This window comes from Azolla caroliniana, unplaced genomic scaffold (genome assembly GCF_043228905.1).
Source record: "Azolla caroliniana isolate FFs.n. ecotype wild unplaced genomic scaffold, voAzoCaro1.0.p SCAF_2, whole genome shotgun sequence".
Taxonomy (NCBI): domain Eukaryota; kingdom Viridiplantae; phylum Streptophyta; class Polypodiopsida; order Salviniales; family Salviniaceae; genus Azolla; species Azolla caroliniana.
In genome coordinates this window covers 670,423-692,381 of record NW_028230437.1, presented here as the reverse complement: position 1 = coordinate 692,381, position 21,959 = coordinate 670,423, and the positions used below count along the sequence as shown (strand labels likewise).

The 21,959-nt window shown below is 37.7% G+C and overlaps 2 protein-coding genes across 6 annotated transcripts; one reads left to right on the top strand and one right to left on the bottom strand.

The window, feature by feature from the left end:
* Positions 1 to 442: 442 nt before the first annotated feature.
* Positions 443 to 14,629, top strand: LOC147866955 (etoposide-induced protein). Of its 5 annotated transcripts, none has more exons than XM_087339735.1 (13): positions 443 to 567; positions 655 to 827; positions 1,197 to 1,367; positions 1,550 to 1,615; positions 1,747 to 1,882; positions 12,073 to 12,125; positions 12,225 to 12,359; positions 12,489 to 12,552; positions 12,899 to 12,984; positions 13,064 to 13,146; positions 13,246 to 13,322; positions 14,085 to 14,145; positions 14,235 to 14,629. In XM_087339735.1, the coding sequence occupies exons 3-12, from the start codon at positions 1,213 to 1,215 to the stop codon at positions 14,106 to 14,108; spliced, it is 879 nt and encodes a 292-aa protein (XP_087195861.1). In that variant the 5' UTR covers positions 443 to 567; positions 655 to 827; positions 1,197 to 1,212; the 3' UTR covers positions 14,109 to 14,145; positions 14,235 to 14,629. The 5 variants fall into 5 exon arrangements, with proteins under 5 accessions (XP_087195861.1, XP_087195858.1, XP_087195862.1 ...); XM_087339732.1 differs by having other exon boundaries at positions 14,042 to 14,145; XM_087339734.1 differs by having other exon boundaries at positions 444 to 567; positions 690 to 827; positions 14,042 to 14,145.
* A 2,143-nt stretch (positions 14,630 to 16,772) lies between these two features.
* On the bottom strand, positions 16,773 to 19,420 carry LOC147866954 (uncharacterized). The gene has a single exon (XM_087339731.1). The coding sequence runs from the start codon at positions 19,255 to 19,257 to the stop codon at positions 16,897 to 16,899; it is 2,361 nt and encodes a 786-aa protein (XP_087195857.1). The 5' UTR covers positions 19,258 to 19,420; the 3' UTR covers positions 16,773 to 16,896.
* Between the last annotated feature and the right edge of the window lie 2,539 nt (positions 19,421 to 21,959).

Genomic DNA, 21,959 nt, shown 5'->3' with positions numbered 1-21,959 from the left:
AATAAAAATAAAATCTTTTGTTTCATAACAAATGAAATATCTCATGTTTTATAACAGATAACATTTTCACCTCATGTTTAGAAATTTAGGTTAGTTGCCTCAACAAGCACCTCAACAACGTCTTTATTCCCCATCGATAGTAGTAATGAATGAATATGCATCCATCTTGTGGTCGCCATCATTGACACATGTTGTGCTTAACCTTGGTCATAGATGGTCGCTACACACCTAGAAATTCAGACAAAGGCCATTTTATGTAGTTGGTCCAAAGCCCATTTTCCATAAGAAGTTTGCATGCTCTTCTATGTATTGGTGGACAACACTCTTTAAAGACATTGTTTTCATAGTGTAATGATTGATCAAACCTCTATTTTTGATACAAAATATTCACAAACTATACAATTTCTTACTTTAATAGTTGAGACAAAGCAGTCATAGACAAGAGAGGGTCACATGCATAATGCAGAACGGGCCGTGCTTCGTCCATCAAATCTCTGAGTTCGAACCTATTTACCATCGCATGCATCTCTTTCCGTTCGAATCGCGACCCATGTGTCCGTGTCAATGGTAATAGAAAAAACGCATCACGATTTGTTTTTTGCGTCATTTATCTGTTGTTATTTCTGCCTCTGATTTCTGATGATGATAGTGTAGATTACGACATGATTTTATCGACACGTGTTTCAGAGAAATGGAAGGATAAAATATTCCTGTCAACAAAAGGCTCAAGACGAGGATGATTTAATTTGAGTTTTTCCCGTGGATTCGGAGTAGAGGATCAAGAAAATTCCATCTCATTCTTGGCTCAAGAGTTTCGGCTTGTGAAGGTAAATTACGCCCTTTCGGTACATATTTGTGTAATAATAAGTTAAGTTCTGTATTCGCAAGGGTTCAGTTGAAGGTATTTAAAAAGAAAATATATCGCTTTACATAAAAAAGTGTATCATGTATATAAGGAGCTATTTGCAGATCAAATACGAACATGAACATGTTTTAATTTCTTTGAAAGTTGTCATTAAAGAGGGTTTTAAATTAGATTTTCAACTCATACAATTTAGAGAGCTCACAAGGTGTGGAATTAGATTCCTTTAAGGGCCAACGGAATTTCTCTTCAACTTTCCTAAATCGTTCCTAAAAATGTTAGCACTAATAGCATAGGAACATCATTTGTTATAAACACGCTTGTCTTCTGACAGGAACGAGAATAGGAAGATGATGTCTCGAATAGAGAGCGACGACAATGATGGACACCGAGATGATAGTGCAGTGGAAAAGCTCAAACTTGCTTGCATTGAGATTGCCTCACTTTGGTTCTTAGGCTTCAAAGATGCTTGTTGCCTTCACCGTGTTTACTTTTTCTGTCGGAGGTAGGCACCTATGCACATCTCCCTTCCATTTTGTTTGCTCTGAACAAATTTCATTATACACCACTTCAGCCGCAATTCTTTTAACTAGTTTTTACTTGGATAGATCCAATAATAGTAAATTGGTACCGCAGCTCTATATTTGAAGCCTTAGGAGGCTGATCCTATCTTCTTGTTCTTTTCAGATCCCGCAAGATTTTTGTTAAGTCTGGTCAATGCTTTATATTAAATGGTGGTGTCTTTCTTGGAAGGTAATAACTTGCATGCTTCTTCATGGAGCCTTTTTTTTTTCTTCATATAAATGCTGTCATTTTCAGGACCCTTCCTTTTGTTACAATGAACTCTACTCTATTATCTATTTATTTGTAATTTTCTTTTGCAGCATCCTTTTTTTTCGAAGAGTAGTGGTTCCTATCCTACAATGGCTATTGGTATTTCCTGTGAAAGAGGGAGTCATGGGAACATCTGGAGATCTCTTCATAGCAATGATTCAAAATATGCTTATTGGTGTTTGCTATGTGAGTTTATTCTTAGCATCACCAGGAATATATAATTTTCAATTGAAAGCTTGTTAGAGGTGTAGAGTTTCCACAAATACAACTTATACATATTGGATCCATGCTAATTTAATGAGTAATTGTATACCCTATAAGAGACACAACTGCTTTAAAATAAACAAACAAATAATCATGTGCCAACTGAGAGTATGTTCCTCAACACAGTCTTGAAAAGTGTGGGTTCTTCAGTAGATAGTATTCTTGAGGCTTGTAGGATCATGTCTCATATCGGGCTTTATTGAATAGTACATTTCATAGCTCCAATGTACTTACAATGGGGTTACAAAAGTAGCTCTCTATGACAAGGAGGTGTATTTTTATGCAATAATTGTGATTTTGTTGTGCTATCCTTCACATTCCATGAAAATCAAGGGTTGTTCAATGGATATCTTGCTCAAGGCTTGTAGGATTACCTTAATTTGCTATGTGAGTTTATTTTCAGCCTCACGAGGAATATATATTTTTCAATCAAAAGCTTGTTAAAGGTGTGGAGTTTCCATCTGTATAAAAAAGAGGAACAGTAATAAAAAATATTCAGGATATGCTCTTTGGTACTTGCCATATGAGATTTCATGCCATTAATTAATTAATTAATTAATTAGGATTGTTATCGTCCATAAAGAGGCCAATTTTGACATATGGGACCAGAGTATACATGTGTTCTTGATATATGTCTCCTTCCTAAGATGGGATATTCATACATTGAAGCACAAAGTCTCTATGTGTTAGTAAAGCATACACATATGAGCTCAACCTTCTAGGTGGTGTCTTAAGTATGGCACTTAAGTTATCACTCCCTCTTAGTAAAAATTCCTTAAATCACACTGCATTGTAAGACCGGATTTGAACCATGCACCTTTAGCTAGGAGTCAATATGTCTATTGTGAGACTAAAAGAGGATTACCAAGGAAATGGGGGTCAATGTTGGCATTGATCGATTATTACCAAACACTCTTCCCTGCTGGACGAGGGGGAATTTTAAAATGGTATAACAAAAAGAAAAAGAAAAGTTGAACTGAAAAACTAAGCTTGTTATCTAATTTCACAGTTTGGATCTTTCATCAGTTTGGTGCTGTGATTGAGTATATGAGCAAGAGCATTCTAATGTCATCGGTAGTTCAAAAGCTAGAATAACCATTTAGGAATCCCGGAAAACCATGCCTACCATCGTCATATGCAAGACATTTCAAAGTAACGCCTTCCATTATTTTAGTCGGGTTACTTCCCAAGTGTGTGGACAAGGTAAGTCAATTCTAAGAAATTTGAAACGTGTGAACTAATTGGGTTGGTTCCTCTTCATAATACACACTAGCGACACGTTGGCCTTGAGATTGTGTTGAAAGCCTCCTTGTTGTAATCTACGCTTGCTTGCACTGTTTTCAGCTCATTCTCTGAGTTGATGTTCAGCACCTCTGCGTAGAAGTTTAGACATCCAAGAACCGACCATAATCATGGGATAGTTGGTGAGCTGAATTCTCCTTTGTATAGTGTGTTGGTCCAGGTATCTTGCCAATCTTGAGGAAAACTTGTTCTATTGCCTGATTTAATAATGCATGCATGTATTCTTTAGCCACTGGGCCAGTTCATTTTAGCATTTCTGATGCATTAAAGAAAATATGTCAGTTATGGATCTTTTGTCATAGCTCTCCTTGCCCCCTTGGGTCTTTTTTAAGATGTATCTTTCCTTTGCCTCTTTCTTAAGTTCACACTCTTATGTCTCTTTTGTCTCTTTCTTAAGTTTACACACTCTTTGTTTCTACTTTTTGAGAATATTGTATTTCCTTGCTACATGTGAAACGTCCATGTATCTTGTGGTCTGCGTGGGGCTTAAGTTTGCATTGGACTGCCTTAATGTTTGTCTTCACTCATCAAACCATACATTATGAGGTGCCCATTTTAAATACTTCTCGTCATGCATATAATGTGTTCTGTAGGTTTACACGTGCATTTTTGAAAACATGATCATGCATTCCAATATCATATGAAAATCGACCATGCATTTTCGGTATGCTAGTGCATCAGAGGAATGGTGTCAATTCCTCTGATGTAGTAGCATAAGTACTTTTTTTGCCATTTCCATTTTATATGACTGATCCTGGGGAATCAATTTTTGGCCTTCTGCATGTTGTGATTTTATCCTTACATATGCAGATGTATGATCTGATCTAAGGCATCCAGATTTTGTATCGGATATAAGGAATAATTGAATTGATGACTGGCATGTCTAATAGAACAAGGTGCACTGAAGCTTTCATACTTATCATGGCTAGTTCTTGTGCAACCTTAGTGTAGTAACATGAGCATCATTTCTGTTTGGCAATTATTTCTCTGCAAGCTCTTATGTGAAATCTGGGATTTCTAATCCTTGTATTCAGAACTCCAAAGACCAACACTTTTCTCTAGCATGCTTAGGAATGCCCTGTATAAATTTCCTAAGGAGTTGTCCTTTCTATGCCAAATGCATGCTACCATAGCAATTCTACGTGGATTTTTTTTCTTGTGAAATGTAGTTCTAGAGAGAAGTCTGATTTCTGGCTGCATGTGTACAATCCTTGTGTCCATGTATCCAAAGATCAACAGTTACTTTTCATTAGCATGTGTAGTAATTCTCTGATATAGATCTCCAAAGGGTTTTCTCTTGTCTAACCCCAAAGCATGATACCACAGTCTTTCCATATATGGATTAAAAAGTAGCTCGTTATCTTTCTATGGAATGCGGATCTATCGAAAAATCTGCAGAATGTAGCTCTAGTGATTTCTTTCCATATGTGGCATGGAAGTTTTGAGAAGTCTATGATTTCTGGTTGCGTGTGTTCAATCTTTGCATTGGTATCTCTAATGACCAACACTTACTCTTCAATAGCATGCTTAGAATACCCTGGCATGGATCTCAAAAGATGTTTTCCTTGTCTCCAAAAACCATTATATCACTGCAATTCCATGTGGAATATAGCTTATCTGTGGAGTGTGGATCTAGTGATAAATATGTCGAATGTAGCTCCAATTGGTTTTCAGTATATCACAAGATTTCTAGATCTTTTTGGCCTTCCTTGTTGTTTGTTATCCAAAATTTGGGCTTGAAGATCGGTATGTACATGATTTCATTGCTTCCGGATCTGTATTTAAGAATATCTGAGCATTTGTTGCCTCAGCTCATTGATTTCTTGACTTCCTTTAGCTAATCTTCTCAAGGAGGATGTCAACCGAGGTGATCATATCCTTCTCCAGCTTTGGTGAGAAAGAAAGAAAGAAATATTAATGTCTTTTAAGAGGCCAAAATGGCTTATAAGTCCAAACATGAGATTAGATTGTAAGTGTTGTCTCTTCTTTGAGAATAGAAAACCAAAATAAATCTTACTAAAGTAAAGAAAAAATAGAGAGAAAGAGAGAAGACTTAAATCGGCCTAAGAGGCAAAGCATAACAAACATTGAAGAATTCATGTTATCCTTACTCTAGGTTTCCTAGAATTAGAATTAGAATTTTTATCGTCCATAAAGAGGCCAGTTTTGACCTCTGGGACCAAAGTATACATGTGTTCTTGTTATGTGTCTCCTTCCTAAGAAGGGGTATTCATAGATTGAAGCACAAAGTCTCTATGTGAATAAAGCATACACATATGAGCTCAACCTTCTAGGCGGTGTCTTAAGTATGGCACTTAAGTATGTTAGCATATCTTGAACGAATTGCACTATATGTTGACCATGTGAAGAGCAAGTAACTTTCATCCTCTACCATGGCTTCATTGCATACTTTACATGTCTTCAAATTCGTTACATTTTGATAGCATGTTGCAACTTCAATACCTAACTTGTGAGATCGAGTGCGAAGTAGTGTAAGGGCTCTACGAGCATTACTACTCATATTGATAATGAGATAAGGTTGGATATGATCAATAGGCATTCTTGCTTTATATCGAGACCAACAGTTAGGGTTGACATTTGCGATGTAGTATTCTAGCTTTTTCCTCTTATTATCTTCCCACTTCATCCTTAATGATTCCACCAACCTTTCCTCAATCATTACATAATGCATAGCATCGCCCGAAAGCTCTAAAAGATCATCCACACCCCATCTTCTAAACCATTTCCTTATGTCAACAACCCAACCGGATGAGAGAATCTTACACTTATGATTCTTTTGTAGCTTACATCTAACATTCCAAGCAAGATGTGGTAATCGATGATTCGGCATATTCTTGACTTTTGTAATGTATTTATATACTCTTTGGAGTGCCAATATTTCTATGGGTCGAACACTTGTTTCCAAGAGCAGAATTGGTAAGAGGTAGTGCATTTAACTCTTAATTGCCTCCTTAAAAACATCTTTTGAATTTTCTCAATCTCATTCCATGCATTAAGAGAGATGGTGCCACTCCATACTTCTACTCCATAAAGCAATGCTTGAGTTACAATGGCATTGAACAACATTAGTTTTACTTCCCATCCACAAGTATCACTTTGGTTGCATTGGTTCCCCAAAAGGTAATACGATTTCCAACTAGCTTGGAGCCTAGAGTCAAAGCATGCACTCCATTTATTTGTGGCGGGTACATCAATACAAAGATATTTAAAGCTTCGAACAAATTGTATATGTTCACCTCTATATGTGAGCATAGAGTAATGAGAAGGTTGGATGGTTGCACTACCATCATTTTTGTTTTCTCCACATTCACTGTTAGTTCACTACTATGGCAAAATTCTTCTAATACCCCAAGTAAATGTTGCATACTATCAACATCATATGAGAAGAGTACCGCGTCATCTGCATATAGAAGCAATAAGATAACATTTTGCATTAGATTGGGGGCATTCAATCCTTCTTCTCTTGCAACCTTATTCACCACTTCTTCTAATTTATCAATACATAGGCCAAAGAGTGTGGGTGATAGTGGACATCCTTGCTTGACCCCCATGTTACTTAAAAAGTGCTTTGAGAATCCACCATCCATTTTTAGTTGGCATTTAACTTGTTCATATAGGCTTGCAACAACTCGGTACTCTAATGGCCTGTCAATCTCTACCATTCTATTCCAAAGCTCACTTCATGGTATGGTATCAAAAGCTTCCTTGAAATCAACAAAACAACAATAATGTGTTTTTCCTTGTAGTTGACTCTCTTCCATTATTACTCTCAATGTGACCAAATGATCCACACTGGAGTGTTTTGGTCTAAATCCTGCTTACCCAAGTGCTCTTTTGCTTGTACTTTCAGCCCATGTGCTTATCTTTTGCTCTATAATAGTGCTATATAATTTAGCAATAGTTGAGCTCACCGTTATTGTATGATAATTTGATACTTGATTCTTATCTCCGGCTTAAAATATTGGTTTAATCCAATTCATAAGCCAATCATTTGGAAATCCTTGTTTTATAGCTTGCTCTATAATTGTCATTATCCAATGATGAGTATGTGGCATTGTCCATTTTAAAAGCTCACTTGAGACGTAGGTTGCATTTGTTGCTTTCCCACTCGCCATCTTCTTTATTCCCTTATTAACATCATCAATATCGATACATGTAGTGTATGGTGTTTCAATTTTCTCAACCATAGGAGCCACACCTTCATGCTTACATAGCCTTTGTACATAGTCTAACATCTCTTCATTTGTAAAGTGACCTTTCACATCTTCTTTCTTATCCTTGAGTTGTTCCCATGCTAATTTTGGTTTGAGCTTAAACAAGTTTTTCTTTTTCATCTCTTGCATTTGGAAATGCCTTCTTTTCTTTCTCCTCAGTGCTTTCTTATTTAGGTGCCATGCAATAGTCTTTTCATTTTCCCTTTTATGGACTTAAACCATATGAGATACATCTTACATTCATTGTCGAACCAAGAATTATATGGAAAACTACAGATCTTATGCCCACCCACATGCACCCATATGCCTCTTAAAGTATTGATATCCTTCAAATGTTGCCAATTTTCTTTAACATCGTTGCTTAGAGAAAAATTTAGCAAATGGTTCTCCACTTTTGCATACATCTTAGCTTTTTTGTAGCAAGGTCGGATGATACATCTCTTTTCGTCTTTCACTCCATAGCATCTATTGGTGAAATGTGGAACTGCAAGCTCTAAGTACAATGGCTTGTGGTTTGAGTCCGAAGATAGAGAACCAACTTTAAACACGTTCACCAATGAGAGATCACATGCCAACATTAATGTGTAATCAACCACACTTCCTCCACCCGAGGATGGTAAACATGTGAGCACATTTGTCAATAGGAATGCCTTTATACCATTTAGGATAATCAAGTTTGTGCAATTTAGCATATGTATCAAAAGTTCTTAATTTGACATGACACAATCCTCTGAGTCGTGCAATAGACAATGTTCTACTACATTTTCTTCAAATGTTTCCACATTTTGGAAATTTCCAACTTTGGCATTGAAGTCTCCCATAATTAAAACTTTACCAAGATTCTCAAATGAAAGTATATCATGGCATAATTCTGTAAAAGGATCGTCACAATCTAACCCAAACCTACTATAGTAGTTTGAGTCTTTGTGAGGAATGTAACATGCAACTATATAGAGCTTCTCTTTCCCTAAATTAACCTCTATCCATATGTATCTTTTATAGTCATCATATTTGTATACTTTGATAGAATTATCTAAGCTCTCATGGTAGATATATGCTATTCTGGCACACCCAATATTCCCTTTGGAGTGTGACCATATCAATTTTATGAGGTAACTGTCTATTTTAGGTATATATTTTGCCTCATGCTCCCATGTTTCAGCCAAAAATATAATATCCATACCTTGAGCTACATCATTGAGTCCTAAACCCTTATTCCATGGATATCCTCTACAATTCCAAAACATTAGTTTCAATCTTGAAGCACTTATAGTCCCATTGGTCGTTGCTTGCTATGCATTTTGATTTGCTTTCGTAGATGCATATGCTTTCCTTCTACGTTCTTGCTCTTGTGGAGTTCTATCCTCCGTTACAAAAAAACTTCTCCCTTTTAAGTACACCGTACTACTATCTAGAATCATAGCCCTTTTACGTTCATGAAGGATTGTACAAACAATAGTTCGAGATGATTTTCCCTCTAGTTGCTTTTTGCCAACCCTATGTGCGGCATATACAATAACATCTTGCATAGCAAAGTGATCTTCAAAGAATTTTGTAATATTCTCTCCAAGAGATAATGCATTCTTTGTTTCACTCCTAAAGTGTTGGAGGGTGACAACCCTAATTATCTCTCCATGCCTTGGTCTAGGAGGCGAAATCTTGGTCCATGAGGCCAGGTCCTACTTGCAGGACAAATTGCTATTGCCCTATCTATTGTATCTCCTATGCAATCTCCTCCTTGGAGCCCATATGTATAGACCTTGATTGACTTGTAGCATTAGTAGGAGTGACGGGGTCGAAGAAAGTTGTGATTATTCTTTGTTGATGAGCTTCTGTGGCTGTATTGTTGTCCACTTGAGAGAGAGAGAAAGAAAGATATATTAATGTCGTTTAAGACGCCAAAATGGCCTATAAGACCAAACAAGAGATTACATCTTAAGTGTTGTCTTGTCTTTGAGAACAACAAATCAAAATAAAATAAATATTACTCAGTAAATATAAAAGTAAATAAGATAAAAATAGACGATGGAATTTGGTTTTCGGCACATGTGAGATTATCAAGTTAGATATAGTCTAACTTTTGTCTTTGAAAGATCTCTAGCATAGGTCGATCCAGAATGGAAAGGTCTCCGAAGCGAGGGAAGCACCTGCAATGGCGGGAGATAATGGCCTTTATTTGTCGATGACAAGGTTGGTGAGGTCGTGGTCCATGGCGCCGGGGCCTACGTGCACGACAAATTTCTATTGCCTAATCTATTGTAACCCCTTTGTTATGTCCCGGTTGGGAGCCCATTTTGGTACCCCTTGATTGACTTGTAGTATTAGTAGGTGTGATGGCGGCTAAAGAAAGTTGTGATTGTTCTTTGTGTATGAGAGCTTGTGTGGCTATATTATTGTCCTTCAACAACTTTTCCCTATGTCTCTTGAGTTCTAGCAAGAAATGTCCTAGGTGCCGTTGGTCCTCATATTCCATTATCTTGCATAGCGGGCCAAAGCTTTGTTTAAAGAGGCAATGGTTTCTCCCTCTGATTTCATATAAGACACTAGAGTGACAAACATAGTGTTCTTCGGATTCCACTCCTTGATGACACAATTTGCAAATTCTTTCTTTTAGAGGTATTCGTGTATATCAGCCTATCTCAATCTCTAACTGATGTGATCAAATTTGCAGTTGCCCTATCACAATGCCCTAATAGGATAGATGTATGTCCATATAAGGTGGCATGATGGCGAATCCATGCTCTGATGTGTGTAAAACGTGTCTTGTAGTGGGCCATCTTCGTACCAAGTGATATTTTGGGGCTGATCCATGTTATCTTGTTTTCAAAGTTAATAATATCACTTCGGATCACTCTATTCTTTTCCACTTTGGTCATATTTAGATGGGAACAGTCCAAGCTATATTGGAATGGGGGTAATGCATTTATACTTATGCCATGTGACTCTAACCATTGTTGCATTTCAACATACCAACAATGAATGTCTCCAGTTCCAGCCAGCTGGCTTGATGACATAGGTGCCAACCTTGGGTACCTTCGTTTAGGGAGCTCCCAAAGACGTTGGATATATGTATGTCACTGATTGGAACAATGCCTTAGTTATCATAGGTGCTCCTCCCATCTCTGCCCGGATTATATCATAGGGCACCTACGATTTGCTCCTTATCATGCGGCCAATCATTGACACTAAAGGTCTCTCTAAATCTTTCCAATATGAGTAGCAATGCTCATAGAGCCCTTACACTACTTCGCACTCGATCTCACAAGTTAGGTATTGAAGTTGCATCATGGTATCAAAATGTAACGAATTTGAAGACATGTAAAGTATGCAATGAAGGCATGGTAGAGGATGAATTTCACTTGCTTTTCACATGCTCGACATATAGTGCAATTCGTTTCACATATGTTGACATACTAAGAGGGAGTGATAACTTAAGATTCATACTTAAGACACCACCTAGAAGGTTGAGCTCATATGTGTATGCTTTATTAACACATAGAGACTTTGTGCTTCAACATATGAATACCCCTTCTTAGGAAGGAGACATATATCAAGAACACATGTATACTTTGGTCCCATAGGTCAAAATTGGCCTCTTTATAGACGATAAAAATTCTAATTCTAATTCTAATTCTAATTCCAATGATTTGCCTTGTTAAGACTCGGTCCCCACGTTTCTACTCCATAGAGAAGAGTTGGTGTGATGAGTGTATCAAATAACCACAACTTAGTTCGTGAGTCTTGGAACTGCAAATGTGCACATTGTCTATCGAGAGCACCAAGGGCTGCATATCCACGAGAATGTTGAGCACAAGCGGCCTCTTGTAAGGAGAACCTAGGCCTTGTATATGTTACTCCTAGGTATGTGTAGGACACAGGAGTGTGTGTATTCCACCTTTTCCTCTCCCAAGAAGAATTCTGGTTCTGATCTTGTTACCCATGCTTGAGTGGTGTTAAACACCATCACATTCGTTTTATCCATGTTTATTGACAAACCTTTGTCCCTACAAAATAATTTTAAGGCATTTAAATGTCTTTGTTGTTCCTCTGGAGAGTCAGAAATCAGCACAATATCATCAGCATATAGTAATATTTGTATAGCTATACTTGCTAGGCATGCCAGAGTGAAGTCGTCATTTAAGTATATTTTCGCACCTTTGAGTGCCCTTCTTTTAGATAGGAAAGCTTTTTTCTTGTCAAGAGAGAGAGAGAGAGAGAGAGAGAGAGAGAGAGAGAGAGAGAGAGAGATTAACGTCTTTTAAGAGGCCAAAATGGCCTATAAGACCAAATAAGAGATTACATCTTAAGTGTTGTCTCGTCTTTGAGAACAAATCAAAATAAAATAAATATTATACAGTAAATATAAAAGTAAATAACATGAAAAGAAAAGAAAGGAGGGAATCTGGTTTTTGGCACATGTGAGATCCTCAAGTTAGGTATATTGTAGCTTTTGTCTTTGAAAGATCTCTAGCATAGGTTGATCCAGAGAGAGAGAGAGAGAGAGAGAGAGAGAGAGAGAGAGAGAGAGAGAGAGAGAGAGAGAGAGAGAGAGACTTTTAACCTTGTGTAATGTAGGTATTTTGGCTTTATCCTTTGTACATAATAAGCTTTGTGATTAATTGCATCTGGTTAGCATTATTTACTCGACCTTTTCTGTTAATTGTCTATATATTAAAAACTTCATCAAAGAGAAAATTTCCACTAAGCATAGTCATGGAAGTTATCAGGTATAATGAAATCGCTCAGCAAGCATTTGCAGTAGCAGAGGAGCATATAACCCTTAAAGGCAAACAAACATCTGTAGAGAAAATGGTGGTTCGGCCTCAGCATCCAAGAAGTCAAAGCAATGGCGGAATGGAAAGGTAAATTTGGTTCACTGCCTTTAATGCTGCTGCTGCATGGCAGATGTCCAGAACATTGTAGAACTGTTCTAGTCAGTTATACCAACTTCTATGAGCATATGCACACAAATTTCTGGGGTTTCTGTACAGTATTTTGTTGAACATTGGTGAACAAATCTATTCTGTCATCATGCTGAGCATATTTTTTATTGAGGTATGCAATCTTTTTTTATTACTGTTGTTTTGAATGATCAATTAATGTATGATTTGTTTTAGATACAGCAGTATTCTATGCCAAAAACTAACTCTCACACCAGGAAGTTCAAAGAATGGAGCTTTAGTTTATCACTGGTGCATTATTTCAATGAGAATCACTCTAATACATTTTTCTATAGCCAGTTTGGTTAGAATCAAATATTAACAGCATTACTTTGATAAACTGGGTTATAAGTACCACTATGAAATATATGAACAGTAAGTGTTTTGTAGCTGAATAAGAGGTATTAATCACAACTAATACATAATACAGTAATTATTCTGGTTGCTGTCCTGATATCCAGGTCTTTGCAGTGAGTCTTGTACCTTACATTGGGAACTTTCTGAATTTTCTTCTATTATCATGGCTTTATGCTTATTACTGCTTTGAGTAAGAAGTGAATATCTTGGAATTTCAGAGAAATGATGTCTTAAAATTGAAGGCTAACTGAAACATGAGAACATAACAGTTATAGGTGGGGTTTTGCCCAATGGAGTCTTGAAAGACGACTTTTGTTCTTTGAGACAAATTGGGCATTTTTTGCAGGATTTGGTACATTCTCACCTCAATACATTCCATGCATATAATGAGGAGATGTGTTTAAACTTTATGCTTGTTTGTTTGTACTCGGCTGTCATTTTGTTTTTTCAGGGAGTCCGTGTGTTCTTGCAACCTTTTTCTTTTCACAATTTGTTAGCTATGGAATTATGGCAATACTCTTTCCAATGGTAATATCTTCATGCATTGCAACTTGTAGCTATAGGTGCTTAATGACCCTTTTGGTTTGCATGTTCATTTATGGCTTTGAAATGTCACCTTAAATGTCTCAATAATTTTAATCAATTATTTTGGCTTTATGGAGAGTAGCTCTAGAGACAAATTACCCTCAAGTCAGACAATCATATTCTTTTCTCATCAAGAGGAAAAGCCTGTTGCATCTCATTTTCTTTTACTAGATCAAAACTGCCTCATTTGCATATTCTGCAGGCATTGTCACTATAAACTCTAGAGACAAACTTGACCTCAAGTCTCACAGATAATGCTATGAGGCTGAACCTTCATGGATGCAAGTTTTATGCATATCAGCAGCATTATGGCAGTATTCTTTTCTTGTTGACAGTAAAGCTTATTGCATCTCGTTTTCTTTCATTAGGTGAAACCTTAACCTCGTTTGCATATTTTGCAAGCTTTATCAACAGAAACACTTCACTAAAACGTGTTTCAGAATTTTTCTCACATTGAGAAAGGATGAAGTAGTTTCAGTTTTAATATGCATAAAAACACATGTGTGCATATAAGTGCACACAGTATATGGGAAACTCATTTGAGGTATAAAATTTGACATAAATCGTAATTCAGATAATGAAACATGTTAAAATATTGTGATGGGTTATATATGGGTAATATGATATCATTCGGCTTATATTTTGCATCTGGCATATTGCAGTTTGTACTGGTAGCAACTGGTTCTCATCCAGAGGTTGCTGCAGGTGCACATGAAAACGCAGTGTTAAGACGAATTCCTGTATTTTACTTGGCCAACATGTTGATGTGAGTACTAATTCTGATTATTACATATGCATTCTAATTTTATGTTTATTCCCCCAGTATCCCCCTAAATCTTTTTTTACACATTTCAGGGTTGTAATTCTTCGTTCTTTGAAAGGAATTGGAACTTACCTCTTAACCAGAAATCAGAGGGTTGACAAACAATCGTGATGATGGGAAAATCCTAGCAATTGTGTACATATTGCTTCTTCATGGTCAGAGTGAAATCGATGCTGATATGGCACACATCATTGGCTTTGGAAAATGTGTCAAAGTAAGACCTTAATCTAGGCAAGCCAATTGAATTCAGGAGCTTTTAATGGTTGCCACTCAAATGGCCGCAGTGTGTGAATTTTAGTTCTTTTTTACCTTCATGGTTAAAATGGTGTACATAAGTCTAAGGGTTAACATCAGTCCATGTAAAATGCCAGTATTCATTTGAAGAGAAACTATTTGCTATTTAATGGCTTTATAGATTTGCATAAAATGAGTTGTTTCTGTTGTGTTTAATAGATTGACATTGAAGTGTCAAAAGGAAAACCCATCAAGAAGAAATTGAAACAATTTATTTTTATCAAGCATTGCAACACATACATATAGCATGCAAACTTCATGTACATTTAATCATTTTATCCCAATCATTGGTTCCATTGATATATGAGTTCCTGCATTATTGTTCTATCATAGTCAAATTTGTTCGTTTATAATCCAGTGATTTGTATGCATTGTGCATGAATGATCCAGTGTGGCTATGTGAATGACGCATGAGTTTACTTGCATGCATGTATATTTTAAGAAGCCTATTTAACAAGTTGTCTCTTTTTACACTTGAATTCTCTCGTTCTTTGCACATGCATGGCATGATCTATCCACAGCCTTTAAAGGACGCCCTTATAATTCCATCCTTAGTGTCAAATTGGTGGGAGCACCCATGTGTTATATAATCCATTTGTATCTCCCATCAACTTGACACTTAAAGGTTTCCTACTGTAGTTATAATGCAATACAAATAAAGGGTGTGTAATGAATGTAGATTGTGCTTGTGAAAAAGAGGCACCTTGTAAAATAGGGCTTGATAAAAGGATATGAAGAGGTTGATCATTTTCATTGATAGTTTTGGGTGCTGATGATAAAACGGAAACATATCTGACTCATTCCTAATTTACTTTTTTATGTTACACATGATCCTTGAGAAGAATTATTTTCTTATTAAGGTAATTAATGCGGTTATTCCAAAGCTAAATTGCTTGATGATAGCTTCTGTACCTAAGATTGTAATTCTTCTTTAGAGTACAAGCAAAATGTATAACTAAGAAAGGTATGTGATTTAGCATTGATGATTGTTGAAATGACATGAGGTCCGTGACCATTGCTTCATTAGTGTCTAGAAAAGTCCTCAATGTTGCTGTTTAACAAAGCTATTTATAGTGGTATGCTAATCCTTGCAGCTTGTGCCAGTGGTATCCAGATCGAGTAAACAATATATTCCTGTGAAACAATACTGTTCCAGCTCTTAAATCAGTAGCAGATAGCGCAATGCATGGTCTAGAATTGGAATTTGATCAATTATTGTGGTTTCACTTGAGCCACTTGCTGAAGTGAGGTCACTGAATATTTTGACACCATTTGAAAGCCTCTTTGAAGGTTATAGGATTGCACAAGGGTGATGATGTTCTTGCTCATTCCAAAGTGTGTTTTTCATCATTTTGTCATGGATGTGACGTATACTGAATGTTATGCAAGGGAAGTGATGTCACTGAATATTTTGACACCATTTGAAAGCCTCTTTGAAGGTTATAGGATTGCACAAGGGTGATGATGTTCTTGCTCATTCCAAAGTGTGTTTTTCATCATTTTGTCATGGATGTGACGTATACTGAATGTTATGCAAGGGAAGTGATGTCACTGAATATTTTGACACCATTTGAAAGCCTCTTTGAAGGTTATAGGATTGCACAAGGGTGATGATGTTCTTGCTCATTCCAAAGTGTGTTTTTCATCATTTTGTCATGGATGTGACGTATACTGAATGTTATGCAAGGGAAGTGATGTCACTGAATATTTTGACACCATTTGAAAGCTTCCTTGAAGGTTATAGGATTGCACAAGGGTGATGATGTTCTTGCTCATTCCAAAGTGTGTTTTTCATCATTTTGTCATGGATGTGACGTATATTGAATGTTATGCAAGGGAAGTGATGATAATGTTTGTCCAAGAAGCTCAATCTCTAGGTGAACAAATTAAAATGGGTTTTTTTTGAAGCTATAAGGCAATGTGTTAGTAAAAAGGATTGGAACTTTTTTTTCGGCATTTCCTTAATTAGCTCACTTCTTTACCTAATCACAAATGGACTAGTCATACTATGAACTAAGATATTTCTGAAACCGTAAGGGTTTATGTCAGCATAAATCATGCTTATGCTCCAATTTTTACAGAACTACATGCATGGAATAATCATATTCAAGGAGTCGATTTCAACACTCTCCTTGTGTATACTAACACTCCATTACCACTGTTGCCTAGAGATATTAAGATAATCACTTAGAGAACCATTTTTTATGGCATAGCCTGTCACTGGTACGCTGTTGCATGCATACAATATTTAGTAACTTTTGGATAAATACATGGAGCATTACCGAGTGATGGCATCATTTCTTGGAAATAATTACCTGAATTGTTTCTTAAATGAGGACACAATAATATTACGAATGGTTATGTACACACGTGCAAACAAGACGATCATTTAGTAATGACCTAGAGGGGATCATTTTCTGTGGCTAATCCACATTTTGACATCTTCGCATAATAGCAGACCACATTGGGGTGTACCTTGATCTTTGTGTGATCAAATCCAAGCAATTGCAGCCCATCCAGTTTCTTCACACGAGATAGAGCCACATATACCATACCATAATCAAATGCCTTAGACAAATCCGTCTGGACTCTATCTAATGTCATGCCTTGACACTTATGTACACTTAGAGCCCATGCAAGGATCAAGGGTACTTGAATTCTCTTCACAACCTCACGGCCCCCACATTCTAGTGTAAACGTTTCGGGGCCTATTGTTCTTTCAGTTCTATCACAATAAAACCTCACAACCGGCCATTTGAGTGTCGGGCTCACCCTACGAGCAATCTCCTCTTTAACATCATCTTCTTTATGAGGTAAAGAATCAAAGCCAACAACTATACCTTTCGCACCATTCACAAGGCCAATCTTGGTATCATAATTTACTATAAGCATAACTTGTGCGCCAACACAAATCGCTAATTCGTTCTCTGCTCTCATGGTATTGAGCATCACTTCAAATACGGGGCTTTCGGCCATGTCTAGTGCTGTGAACTTCAATGTTTCCTTGTTAAGTGCCCGTAGTTCCTTCATATTCTCTTCCTTGACGTCAGCCTTCAATGGGTATAACCTTGTGGGCACAATCCCTAAACCCCCATCTGGTAATACTCTTTGACAATTCATGAGGTTTTGAAGAGTTTGATCTGTAGGACTTCCTTTCCTAATCTCATTCAACATCTCGACAAAGCTTCCCTCTGAATGTCTGAATGCATGTTTGAGCTCAATTTGCAAATCAAAGCATTTATCCCAACACTCAGCTTCAAAGGCAAAATACTTCATACGATTAGTTGCTTTAACTGGTGGAAGCTGAAAGAAGTCTCCGGTAACTATGAGTTGTATACCACCAAAGCAACTCCGGTAATGATTCCCAACCTTCTTCCTTATTATCTTGGCCACATAATTGAGCTTATCGAAAAGATCCCCATCGATCATGCTAATTTCATCAATAATCAAGACCTCGGCATGACGCCATCTCTCTCTAGCCTCTTGTTTTCCCATTACTTTGGCCACCATGGTCTCAGCATCATCATTTCCGAGACCAATACCAGCAAAAGAATGCAATGTGATACCACCCAAAGCACAAGCAGCAAGTCCTGTCGATGCCGTAACGTACACAGTCTCCGGACCAAACCTCTTCTTAAGAATCCTTATAATACATCCCAATATAAAGCTTTTTCCAGTGCCAGCAGATCCAGTTATAAAGACAGATTTTCGTGTTGCAACAGCTTTTAAGACCTCAAGCTGCTGTTTGGATAGTTTGATTTTGCCTGTATGCCCTGATAAGATTGTAGAGGGTGAATATCGCTCTTTAGCTTGGGTATCATGAATGGTATCATTACCACATTGTTGTGGACTACGCAAACCACCGAACCCAATTTCACAGACTGTTTTTGCATCCACAGTATCGGCAGTTCTACATTGTGGAATACTTCTGAACCTGACTGCATCAACGGTCCGGGTACACATGGTATCAGAATGGAAAGAATCAATTCTACATTCTGGTATACTCCCGAAATTGGTTCCATGTATTGTATCTGTATCCATGATGTCAGTACGTCTATATTGTAGTGTATCTCTGAAACTGATTGTATTTACAGTATTGGAGGTTCCATTGATGGTGCCATTACTTTTACATTGCTTTAAACCTCCAAATAAACCAATTTGGGAATGATATGGAGTGCTTTCTACTATGCTTTCAGTGGATTTTGTTTCATCTCTTACACTTCCCATGCATTCGTGCTCAAAATCCTCTTCTTTAGCTCTCAATGTAAAGTTTTCTGTGAATCCATGACCTAAAACCACTTGTTCAGTACTGAACTTTATATTTTTTGCATTTGCGTGACTTAAAACCGTTTCATTACTTCCAACTGTCGAGTTCTCTATGGATTCATGACATGTTCTGATTGTCAAGTTTTCTGTGGATCCCACTGTGCATAGTTTTAGGTTGTCAAGTTCAGAAAACTCAGCAACGCCTCTCTCATATGATGATACAGTTGGAAATGAAAGTTGTTGATGGTTTACTGCATCTACATACCTCGCAGGAAGTTTTGTTGTTAATCTGGAATTGAAGCTTCCATTGACTTTGGGCTGAGTCAGTGTTTCTTCTTTTGGTGAGAAGAGTTGAGTTCGGATGATTCTTTCGGAGGTAGAACTGCATTGATGTGCTTCAAACTCACTACGTCTACGAAGAGCTAAACTCTTCTGCAGAGCTATACGCGATCTCTGGTGTGGTGTTAAGTTTAGAGACCCACCTTCCTCGTCCATAGCTTAAACCTTGGTTTAAGCCACACCATAAACTTTAATCCCTAAACCCTAACAGCATTAGCCCTGACACCTGAAAAGCTTTAAACCCACAAAATCCGAAAACCCTAAATCCTGGAAACCGAAAATCCTTCCGCATTAGAGCCATGGAAACCTAAACTCTAACGCTCATTGTGCACCTGTAGTAAGGTATACGGTTAACACTGGTGGCAAACGCATAGTGACACTCACAAATAGATAAAGAAAGAAAGAAAGATATATTCCATGAGACAATTGGTTTACAAAAGAAAAAAAGAGGGGGTATTTACCCATTCAGCAAAAGTAAAAATAAACTAAAATAGAGCTTAAGCAAAACAATTCTAGTAAAAAAACGTTCCATAAGGAAATGGCTTTATAGTAGGCCAAGTTTCATTTCCATCCAAGTCTCTCGAAATGAAGCGGGAGGACAATGCGTTTCGATGTGGATGTGGCCCGTAGTTCGAATGTAAAAGGTACCCCAACCATAGCTTTTAGGCGGCGTAGCTCACGTTCCCTTATCTTTTTAATCATTTCTACTCCACGTCGAGGAACTTTGAAGCCCAACATCCTTTGCATTTCTACTTCATCAAGAGAGATGTCGAGTGGTGTAGGTGTGTCCACATTCATCGTCTCCCCTCGTTCCTAAAAAATTACATTAGTTACATGTTGGGTGAATACTAAAAGGGTTATGGTTAACACTTTGTAATTTATTCTCCCTATGTTGTTTTAGCTCTAAGATATACCTACCTAGTCTCTTTATATCTTGGGTATCTAATAGTTTGGAGAGAGTGGGAGAGGGACCTAGTATGTCTTGGTATTTCACCCTTATCTTCGTATAAGTTGGACACTTGCATGTAAAATGATACTCATCCTCTATCTCTATGTGACATAACCTACATAGCCTTTCCTCTCTAGGAACTCTATTAGCATGACCATTCTCAATCTCAAGTTGGTGAGAGGATATCCTAAGTTGTCCAATAGGCACCCTTAGTGCATTTGATAAGAATGTATCTAGATATTTTGGTTGTGTAATAAAACCTAACTGAGAGAAGTGCAAGAAGTGTTCCTTATAGTACAACATTCTAGATGCGAGTGGCTCTCGTGGGGTGATCCATTTATATCGAGTGTAAATTTGCCATATTTCTTGACGTATCACTTTATTGCAGTCTTCATGAGATATTAGAGTTTGGTCAGTCCCATGGTTGTACTTAAGGGGGGGTAGGTTATCTATGCCGTTTGCACGTAACCAACTCACCACACTGCTATACCAAGAGCTAGTGTTTCTAGACGCATGTAGGGATCAAGATGCCTCAAATGCTTGATGGGATATCCTATCTTGTGGTTGGTTATATATCCGATGAATAAAAACTACCACTTGGAAAAGTGCTTCTACTAACATCGGGGGCAAACTGATCTATGCTCTAATAATGTCATGTGGTACTGTCGATTTGCTTCAAAGTTGACGCGATAACATCATCAACAAAGGTCTCTCTAATTGCATCAACATGAAAGATGGTTGACTTGGAGCCCATACTACTGATGCATTCATGAGAGAATGGGTCACTAATGAGTCAAAGAGCCATCCCTTAATCCGTGGTTGTTGAAAGTATGCATAGTGGCATTGTCTCTCTAAGAGTGAGAGGGATGCATACCCTCTCGTTAGCCTATCTTTGGCTGCCTAGGTCATCGAGAATTTACCTGAATGAGCATTAAAAGTGACTTCCAGATATACATATGATCCAATTACCTCAACTGGGTTATGAGAGAGGATTAGGTGACATTTATTCCTCACTCGAGAAGATGTATGAAAGATAAGGACTTTCGTTTTCGCTAGATTCACTACCACTGCTCATTGTGTGCAAAAGTCATCAATGGCATTAAGATGCTTTTGTAGGTCGTGTTCTGACTCCGAGAGCAAGACAATCTCGTCTACGTAGAGTAAGAGACTAACTTGCGTACCCCCAATGGCTACTCAGTTGCCTCCCTTACGAGCAATAAAATCAGTGGTCATCAATGTAGATCCCAAAAAGAGTCGGTGATAGGGGGCAACCCTGTTTTACACCAATGGTGTTGGTGAAGTAATCGGATAGGCCACCTGGGCATCTTACGCACCTAGAGACTTGCTCATATAGAGCATAGATGGCCTAGATCATGTCATTTGGTATCCCCAAGCTTTTAAGCCTATCAAACAACTACTTCCTATGAACTGTGTCAAAGGCTTTGCGGAAGTCCACAAAGCAACATATATAGTTTCTTCTTGCGAGCCTTCATCTGGTCAATGAAGCATCTAAGTGTGAAGATATGGTCAATAGTGGAGAAGGCTCGTCTAAAGCCAGCCTGCTCAGGTGCTCGAAGACTTAAGGTTTTCATATAATCGTTGAGCTCTGCTTCCATTACTGCACCATATAGTTTAGCAAGCGTATGACCTATCATAATGGTTCTATATGTATTTGGGTCCATTGGGTCCCCTCCTTTATGTATAGGGGGCACTGTGTTTATGGTCCATTGTGGTGGAAAACCCTCGGTGAGGGCGCGGTTGAAGATTATGACGGGAACCCAACGTTCCTTATGCACAACGCTCGGCCACAACCGAGCTTAGAATGATACACAGAAAAACGGGAAATAAAACGCGACACAAAGAACGAGAGAATACACAGGAGGTTTACGTGGAAAACCCCAAACTAAGG